General features: G+C 44.9%; 1 protein-coding gene across 1 annotated transcript in view; it reads left to right on the top strand.

Annotated features, from left to right (window-relative positions):
* The first annotated feature begins 382 nt into the window (after positions 1-382).
* The window catches only part of CLPTM1 (CLPTM1 regulator of GABA type A receptor forward trafficking), a 28,111-nt gene continuing 18,642 nt past the window's right edge, over positions 383-9,851 (top strand). Inside the window, exons 1-2 of the mRNA XM_070949775.1 lie at positions 383-457; positions 5,306-5,424. Of these exons, the coding sequence (XP_070805876.1) occupies positions 398-457; positions 5,306-5,424 (179 nt within the window). The 5' untranslated portion in view covers positions 383-397. The remainder of the gene's footprint in view (positions 458-5,305; positions 5,425-9,851) is intronic.

Genomic DNA, 9,851 nt, shown 5'->3' with positions numbered 1-9,851 from the left:
TCAGGTTCCACCTCCTATAGAAAACTCTTGGCTCCTCTCTTGAGGGGATTTGGCTCCGAGTCTCAGATCCCTCGGGAAACTAACCCTCTCAAGAGGCGATCGCCCGGAGGAACCCACCCCGCCTCCCTAAAGCGCGGGAAGAAGCCACCAACTTTCCTTCGCCCTCCTTCAGCGGCCATCCCAGGCAGGCAGGCAGCCAGTCATCCATCCATCAATACGGTAATCTTCCGCGCCGCTTCTCTCGGCATTACGGTACCCGAGTCCTTGCAAACGAGCCCCGCCTCCAGGAGGTGAAGCCCACGTGACGGGCAAAAAAAAGGGGGGGTGGTAAAAAGAACGGGAGTTGGGAAAGAGAGGAAATTCTCGCGAGACTTGCACCAGGCAACGGCGCAGCAAGATGGCGGCGCCGGAGACGGAGGTGGTAGCAGCCGCAGGGCCGGGAGCCGGCCTTGGACAGGTACTCCCGGCGGGGCTCTCCTGTCTTTTTTCCCCCCTCAGGGGATCCATCCCGGGCGGCTTCCTTTCCCCGTGGTGCGATAGTCCCGGCCTTCACTCTCCACTCGCCCCCCCCCGGGGTACTTTCTCTCCCTCCCTCCCCCCCGCCCCTCCCTTCCCTGGGATCACGTGACGGCCTCCATTAGACCCCCCCCGTCACGACCCCCCCCCCACACGACCCCCATCTCCCCTCATTCACCAAGCCGGCTCTTACAAGTCAGGATTTTCCTTCCTTTCCCCGCCCCCCCCCCAAAAAAAACCCTAGTCTCTGGCCAGGCGCCCCTCGGGGGTGGGGGTGGGAGGTGGGACTACAACTCCCAGAATCCCCGGCCCAGGCGGCCGTGCCCGCGTTTAGTAGGGGCTTCTGGGAACGGTAGTCCCAACGTCTCCAGAGAGGGAGGGGGGGCAGGTTATAGCCTATATATATATATATATATATATATATATATATATATATATATATATATAGGCTATATATATATATATATATATATATATATATATATATATATATATATATATATATATATATATATATATATTCATATATATATATGAATGACTCAAAGGTCACATACCTTTTCAGGCTCAAAGGTCTTAAGGGGGGGAGGACGGGGGGGGCAGCATCTCGCCCCCTCCCCGCTTTCCCCAATTTTAACCTATTTGTCTAAAAACTCAGCCAGGAAAATGGAGGGAGGGAGGGGTGGGAGTGAAGTAAAACAGGCTTGATCAGGGGACACAGGTATCCTAACTACCTGGATCGGGTGGAATCGACTGGATCCAAAGGATTTCATCTGTTTTCGGTCGTCCTTTCCGGGGAATTCGGTGCTGTACAGGTCGTCCTCAGCTTTACAACGGTTCGAAGTTACCTACGAGCACTGGGGAGGAAGAAAAAAAAAGTGACTTATGACCGTTTTTTTCACAGTTAACGACCGTCGCAGCATCCCCACGGTCACGTGATTTGCATTCGGAGTGCTTTGACCACTGGCTCACATTTACGCCGGGTCCCCCCCCGGGGTCATGCCTGACAAGCCAAATGAATGGGGAAAACCAGATTCACTTAACAACCCTGTGACTCATTTACTTAACTGCAGTGATTCGCTTAACAACAGTGGCAAGAAAAGTCGTCAAATGGGAGAAACTCACTTAGCCAATGTTTCACTTAGCAACATAAATTTTGGGTTCAGTTGGGGTCGTAACTCGAGAACTACCTTATTTGTTACAGGTAATCACTAACCTAATTTTTGTTTTACCCCACTCTACTTTCTGGGCAATTCAACAGAGAGAAACACCCCAGAACAGTAATTCAACGATAAAATAATCCAACAGTAAAAATCCCAAGGAAACCAATGCAGAAATCTGGCAACCACCAAACAAATCCACATAATCTAGAAGGGAGCTTCAGGCCTCTTACTGTTTCAGTTTTATTCTTGCAATGGCCACGGAGGAATAGGATGATTCACGAACTGTTGGCCAAGGCTATTTATGGAACTGAATGGCCAATTTGGACAACCATGAATCATATGACGGTTTGGCCTCCTATTTCATCCGCTTTTAAGGACTGCCTTCCTGATACTCTCCATTCTGGATTGTCAACTTCCTTTTCTCAATCCAAGATTTAGTCAATGGCTTCTGTTTCTCCCCCGCCCCTCCCCCTGCCCCATTCATGAAGACAGAACTGTGTCCTGTCATTTTTCGATTTGCTCCACTGCTTTCATGGTTACAGACCTGTATCTCAGGAGTTTCCAACCTTGGAAATTTGAAGAGTTGTGGGCTTCAAGTGCCAGAATCCCCCAGCCAGCATCCTTTAAGATGGGTAGACTTCAACTCCCAAAATCCCCCAGCCATCATCTTTCAAACTGGGTAGACTTCAATTCCCAGAATTCTGGGAGTTGAAGTCCACATATCTTCAAGCTGCCAAGGTTGGAAACCCCTGCTGTATCTCTACTCTGTCTTTCCTCCCAGGTGAATCCTTAAAGCATTTACCTCTCGGTAGTACCACCATGGCCATCAACATTTAGCCAGGATTAATTGCTACTGCTTTCCCTTCTTCCACCAGGAGAAAAAAAATATTACTACTGGTGTTTGTTTGCTTTGACATTTCCTTTCGAGCTACAGTTTTTAATTTACCTTTCTTTCCTCCTTTCTTTTGGGGAATTGACTTTTGGCCTCCCTGCTAGGTACAGGTTCTCCTCCCCTCTGCCCCCCCCAGGCCAACATCATTCTGCTTTCTTCCTTTTCCAGCATATTTTGCTTTGTAGTTTCCTCCATGGGGAAATAACACAGAGCCCAAATTGTTTCTTCATCTGCCAGAGGAATGACTCGTTTCTTTGTCAAGCTTCCTGCTGTTGCAAAGATTCCTGCCCTGGTGAACTATCACCTGCAACCTGGTTTAGATGACAGAAATCCACCTCTTTCCCTCTGTCACATGATTTCTAAAAAAGGTGGCAAGCATCCTGCTCCCCAGTGAGATTTATTCTATATGTTTTTTAAATAAATCCTTTCTGAACTTGTGACCAGAAATGAAATGCTCTGTTTTCTTCTTGTAAAATGCTCATTGTTGTCAACAGCAGCCATTTCTGGACTGTGTACCAGGGGATACTAGTATGTAGTAAGAAACAAATGGGCTAATAAAAAGCCACTATTAAACAAAAACACCCATTGAAAGACGGTATTGTTTGCCTTGAGCTTCCTGATTCAGTCCTCTTGTCTTTTTTCCCCCCACTTGTCCTTTCCTGGAGAGGAATAATTCTGTTGCATCTCAACAGTGAGAATTATTGAAGCATTTATCAGGGCCTAGTGCAGTGGTAAAGTACTCTGCCTGAGTTATTTCTCGAGGCTCCCCTCTCCAAAATGAAATATTTCAGTCGAGCAGCGCTCACACATTCAGGCAGCCCTCCTCTAACAGTGGAAAATTACCTTTTTTGTTCTCCAGAAAAGCCATCGATTTGGAGGGCGGAGGTATATCCTGAAGGAACGCTCTATATTTTTTTTGTCAATATTTAGTCAACAGTGCCCGGAATGCTGCTGGTTGCCAACTGCTTCAGACAGGATAAATGCAAGGAATTACCCTTTCCACACCTGTGGTTTGGCACCCTTTGCTGGGAAACTGCTCTTTAACTCAGATTGCCTGCCATCTGTATCTTTTTTAAGAGTGGTGTCTTACAATGTGCCTTGGGATTCCCCTGGAGCATTTATTACCTGGATGCTTTCATCTACTTCTCCTTTATTCTCCTTGTCATTTTCTCTGTTTTCATTTAATATCCTCAGGTTACAGTCTGGCTCGGCCTCTCTTCTGTTTTCAGATGAAGGAATAATCGTACCTTGAAGTCAATCCTGTCCTTAGCATAAGATCAAGTTTTTCTAATAATATTCAGCCTGGAGTTCAGAGTCTTAATTTCCCCTCTGTAATTGGGGTGAAAACATAAGATTTGAGAAAAGGGTTGGAATCCTCGCCTGGTGAATTTTGAGCTTCACCATATTCCAAAGATAAATTCAAACACTTCTGTTTTTCAGTTAATTTTATTGACTTAGTGTGCCCTTAGGGTTGATTAGGAACATAAACTGTGAATCTGGAAGATAATCTGTAAAATGGGATTGACATTGGAAAGTTTCCTATAGCTATAAACAAGTGATATAATTTAGGTAGGAGTTGTGCAAATAGTATCATTTAACATTTGAAAAATTAATGCTTTATTTAATTCCCAGATTAACGCTTTTTAGAGTCCCAAAATAAATCCTAATACAATTGTACCTAGGTAAAAACACATCCATCGAAACCAACTAAATTCCAGACCAATCTAATACTTTTTAGGGAAAGATTTCCAGTCTAGCAAAATTAGCTAGTCCTTCAACAGTAAAAAGACAAATTTAAGACCCCAATTATTTAGTTAATTGAAAACCTGATCTTCCTTCCCACTTAGAGGAGTAAGTTGCTTATAAAATGGTTATGTGTGGATAATTGCAGTGAGATATATGGTCATCCTTTACTGAAACTATTCCCTAAAGATGTGTGTGTGTGTGTATATATAAAACATCAATGAGAAGTCCTTATGTGTGTAATTTTGTTGCCATTGTTGCATAACTTCCTGATAAGTTTAGTCACTTATTAAAAGAATAAGGTCAAAGGTTGGATTAATTGAACAACTTTCCCCATTGGAGGTTAGCATATAGTAGTAGAATCGAGGCTTGTTTAATATTTGCAAATAAGGTCAGAGCCAAGTTTTAAAGTCATATTTAGGAGGAGACGAAAAGATCTCACCAAACTGGTTAGCTGAGAAGGCAAGGCCCAATGAGATTCATCGGCAAAAGTGGTGTGAGGTTCACAAAGCAATAACCCCCCCCCTCCCCATTTCACACCAACATACAGGAGATCAGATGGGTTGATTCTCCAATTAGAAGACTTCTCGCCCTGCGTAATACTTTCTGCCTCTGCTTCGGCGTAAGCTTAATCACGAAAACCAGGCAATGCATCTGAACAACGTGACGGAAGCTTCTTCAGGTGCCTGTGCTTGGAGTGGAATACAGATTGGCCATCCTGGGAACATCAATCTATCGCCAGAGCAGTCGTAAAATATTGGCTTAGCATTTCACTTGCTGAATCCAGGTAGTCCTCGGTTTACGACCACACGGCCGAGCCCCAAATCCCTGTGGCTAAATGAGTCATTTGTTAAATGAGTTTTGTCCCCATTTTATGGGGACCTTTCTTTTATGACCTTCAGAATTTTCCCGACTAAGAAATCCGATTTCTTGTGGTCCAGTGGCTTTTTGTGACACCCGTCTTCTCTTTTCTTTTCCCCTGTTTCTAAAGCAAGTGACGAGCAATGGCACCGCGGGGGGCGGCGAAGGAGTCGTGGAGACTCAGCAGCCGAACCAGCCTCAGCAACAAGCCCCGAATGCCTGGCAAATCATCAAAGGAGTCTTATTCAGGTAAAAACGGCCAGCCCTTCTGGATTCCCCCCTAATTCACGTTGTGCATTATGCAGGATAGAAGGGTGAGCCGGTCCTGCCAGCGTTGGTCTCGGGGTGGATTTGATTTAAACCACGTCTTTTTAAATCACGATCTAAATCACGTTTTAAATCACTAGTAAAAAGCCTTGATTTAAATCAACTTGATTTAAATCGTAATTTCTAAAAGTGCAGCTGTCATCTCCGTCCCGCAGCGGCTCCTCCTCTGACCCACTGTTGACTCACCGACAGTCCCAGTCACTTTAATGGGATGGCTGGTGATGCGGCAGGGACACAACAAGGTGAGGGACGTGTTAGAGGGCATTCACTCACCTGCTGCGTGCCACGTCCCTCATCTTGATGTGTCCCTGCCGCATCACCAGCCGGTCCCATTAAAGTGACTGGGACTGTCGGTGAGTCAGCAGTGGGTTTTAAATTTAACATTTAAAGAGCCCGATGGATCTGAAATGACAGGTGCTCTTTAAATCTAAGGACTCATTCTTGCTGGTGGTTAGACATTTTGATGTTATTGTCTGCAAACAAAATGAAGGTTTCCTATTTAGCTTGCAGAGCTTGGATTCGTTGAATGAGTTTACCAAAAACGTAAAGGAGAGAGGGCTGTGAAGCAGTATATAAATCCAAGTGCTATTGCTATTGTGGCCATTGCGCACACACACACCAAAGCCAGGCCTGGCGTTTTATTTTTACTTAAAACCACGCTGTTCTAGATGCAGAGAGGGCTGGGGCCTGAAAGAGCCAGGTTTGGCCTAATCATGGTTAAGGCACTAGGTTAGAAAATAAGAAATCTAGTCCCACGTTAGCCATGAAAACCCACCGAGTGGCTTTGGGCCAATCAGCCAGAGAGAGAGAGTTCTAGTCCCGCCTTAGGCATGAATGGCCACTCATTCTTTCTCAGCCCAACCCACCTCACAAGGTTGTTGTTGTTGGGAAAGTAGGAGGAGGAGGAGCATGTAGTGGATATGTTTGCTGAGTTGAGTTATTCCTACAAATAACGATGGGGTTCAAATAAATAAATAAAAATATAACCACACAAGAAGCACTTTTGTGACACTGGCTCTTTAGTAAGGCGTTAAGTGGCCTAGCAGCTTTACAATGCATCCCGTTCCATGTCAGTTTCCTGTTACTGCTACTCGGGGTCTTGCCAATATTCCAGGGCAGACAGATCACAAGGCTTTGAATTATTACACTTCCCTGCCTAAGTGTTCTCCGTACAGGTAGTCCTCGACCTACGACCAAAAACCGAGCCCCAAATTTCTGTCGCTAAGTGAAACATTTATTAACTGAATTTTGCCCCATGTTACAACCTTTCTTGCCATATTTTTTTTTTTTTAAGGGAATCACCCGAGTTGTTAAGTTAGTGACACGGTTGTTAAGTGAATCCGGCTTCCCCATTGGCTCACGCGATCCCCTTTTGCGGCCTTCTGACAAGCAAGAGTCAATGGGGAAAGCCGGATTCACTTAACAACCATGTCACTAACTTAACAACTGCGGTGATTCCCTTAAAACAACTCCGGCAAGGAAGGACATCAAATGGGGCAAAATTCCCTTCACCAATGTTTTGTATAGCAACAATAATTCGGGGCTCAGTTGTGGTTGTAGGTCGAGGACTACCTACCTGTATAAGTAGGAGCCAATCCATTCTAGTATTTATTTATTTATTTATATATATATATATATATACATACATATATACATACATATATATATATATATATATATATATATATATATATATATATATATAAATATATATATATATATATATATATATATATATATATATATATATATATATATATATATATATATATATATATATATATATGCCGCCCTTCTCCGGAGACTCAGGGCGGCTTACAATGCGTTAAGCAATAGCCTTCATACTTTTGTATATACCTGCTTAGTAGGGCTTTCAGCCCCCCCCTAAGCAGTGTTCTTTTTTATACAAAGTCAGCTTATTTTTGCCCCCACAATCTGGGTCCTCATTTTATCTACCTTGGAAGGATGGAAGGCTGAGTCAACCTTGAGCCTGGTGACATTTGAACTCGCAGTAATTGCAGGCAGCTGGCAGCTAAGTGCTACTTAACAGCACTTTAGTCCGCTGCACCACCAAGGCTCTTGGTAAAGGCTAAAGGCTCTTAGTACAGTGGAATCTTTGCAAATCAAGGTGACCCAGTGGGAAAGGACAGAGATGTTGTTTCCAAAGCCTTTATTAAAATTATTACTTAATATTACTTTCTTGAGCTACCTCAGCAATACTTGGCTTTGGCACCCCTAGGGTGCCAGCCATGCATTAAAACATCCAACTGATGAAGCTGTTGAATATTTCAATCTATAAGTGCAAATCAAATTGGAAGTGGGCCAGCGTCCAAGTGTTTTTTCCCCCTAGTATGGACAAACAGCTGCCCTACCGTTTCTTCCCAATTCATGAGTTTGCAAAGAACGCTGCAATTTGGCACGGCTTCCTTTCCCATCGCTTAAATGGATCGCTTTAAAGTTCAAATCGTAATTCATCTCGCATTAAATTGAAAATTGTCCAAAATGTTATGGCCCCACTTTAAGCAGGGAGGATGAAAGGACATCGTTGAATAGAAGATATATACAAGCACAGTGGTGGGATTCAAATAATTTAACAACCGGTTCTCTGCCCTAATGACTGGCATGGTGGGCATGGCCAGGGGGTGTGACGGGCAGCACTCGGCTTCCTGCACCCCCCCCCGGGAGCAAAAATGGGCTGTTGGGGGTCCATGCCACCCCCACCCATCCCCTGTGCCCCGTTTTGGGCCTAGGAAGTCTCCCTAAAGCCTCCTGAGAGTGAAAATGTGCTGCGGGAGGGGGGAGGCTGAAGCCTCTTGGGAGCGAAAACGCGGGGGGCGGGCTGCGCCCCATTTTGGGCCTAGGAGGCCTCCCTGCACTTACCTGGGAGCAAAAGAGCCTTGGTGGTGCAGCGGACTAAAGTGCTGTTAAATAGCACTTAGCTGCCAGTTGCCTGCAATTACTGCAAGTTCAAATCTCACCAGGCTCAAGGTTGACTCAGCCTTCCATCCTTTCGAGGTAGGTAAAATGAGGACCCGGATTGTGGGGGCAATAAGCTGACTTTGTATAAAAAAAGAACACCGCTTAGGGGGCCCCCGAAAGCCCTACTAAGCAGGTATATACAAAAGTATGAAGGCTATTGCTTAACACATTGTAAGCCGCCCTGAGTCTCCGGAGAAGGGCAGCATATAAATCGAACCAATAAATAAATAAATAAATGGAGCGCATGGGGACTCCGGGAAGGGGTGGGGCCAGCCAGCAATTTAACTACAGGTTTGCCCAAATCTGCTGAATTCCATCACTGGACAGTGATGTAGTCCTCGACTTACGACTACAATTGAACCCACAATTTCTCTTGCTAAGGGAGACATTGGTTCAGTGAGTTTTGCCCCGTTTTACGACTTTTCTTGCCATAGTCGTTAAGCGAAGAAGCCAAGAGACTTTTACAGTTCATCAGATGGTCCAAGCTGGCAACACACACAGGCTGTCCTCGGTTTTCAGGTTTCACTGATGAGTCACGAAGCATCAGAAACTGGTACGCAACCTCTTGTGGCTTTTGTCTTTCTAGTTTGTGGATTATCTTCAACCCTAATTTTAAACATGGGAGGTTATTAATGCAACGAACCACAAAGGGTAACAGCACTTTCAGTTTTGGGACGGTATCTCTCCTCCTATCGACTCGGCGGATATTGCCACAGATGTCCTCACCCAGAAATGATTGAGAATCGGAGAACAAGATATAATATAGATTAGACTCAGAGATGAAGCTTCCACTGAAATGGGATAGGTAGAAACATTCATTTATCCCACCTTTATTTGTACAAATAATTCAAGGAGGTACAAATATCCATCACACCTCCTTCCTCTTATTTTTGACATAACAACAACCCTGCGAGGTGGGGAGGCTGAGAGGGAGGGACTGGCCCAAAGTCACCCAGCCGACTTTCATGCCTAAGGCAGGACTAGAACTCCCAGTCTCCTAGTGATTGGCCCAAAATCCTCCAGCTGGTTTTCATGCCTAAGGTGGGACGAGAACTCACCATCTCTTGGTCATTGGCCCAAAGTCACCCAGCCGGCTTTTATGCCTAAAGCAGGACTAGAACTCACCATCTCCTGGTGATTGGCCCAAAGTCACCCAGCCGGCTTTTATGCCTAAAGCAGGACTAGAATTCACCATCTCCTGGTGATTGGCCCAAACTCACCAAGCCATCTTTCATGCCTAAAGTAGAACTAGAACTCCCAGTCTCCTGATGATTGGCCCAAAGTCACCCAGCTGGCTTTCATGCCTAAAATGGGACTAGAATTCACAGTCTCCTATTTTCTAGCCTGGTACCTTAACTACTAGACCAAAC

This window comes from Pituophis catenifer, unplaced genomic scaffold (genome assembly GCF_029215685.1).
Source record: "Pituophis catenifer annectens isolate HBS135680 unplaced genomic scaffold, rPitCat1.0.hap2 SCAF_9, whole genome shotgun sequence".
NCBI classification, from domain to species: Eukaryota; Metazoa; Chordata; class Lepidosauria; order Squamata; family Colubridae; genus Pituophis; species Pituophis catenifer.
The sequence above is the reverse complement of the archived record's forward strand: the minus strand, read 5'-3'. Positions and strand labels throughout refer to the sequence as shown.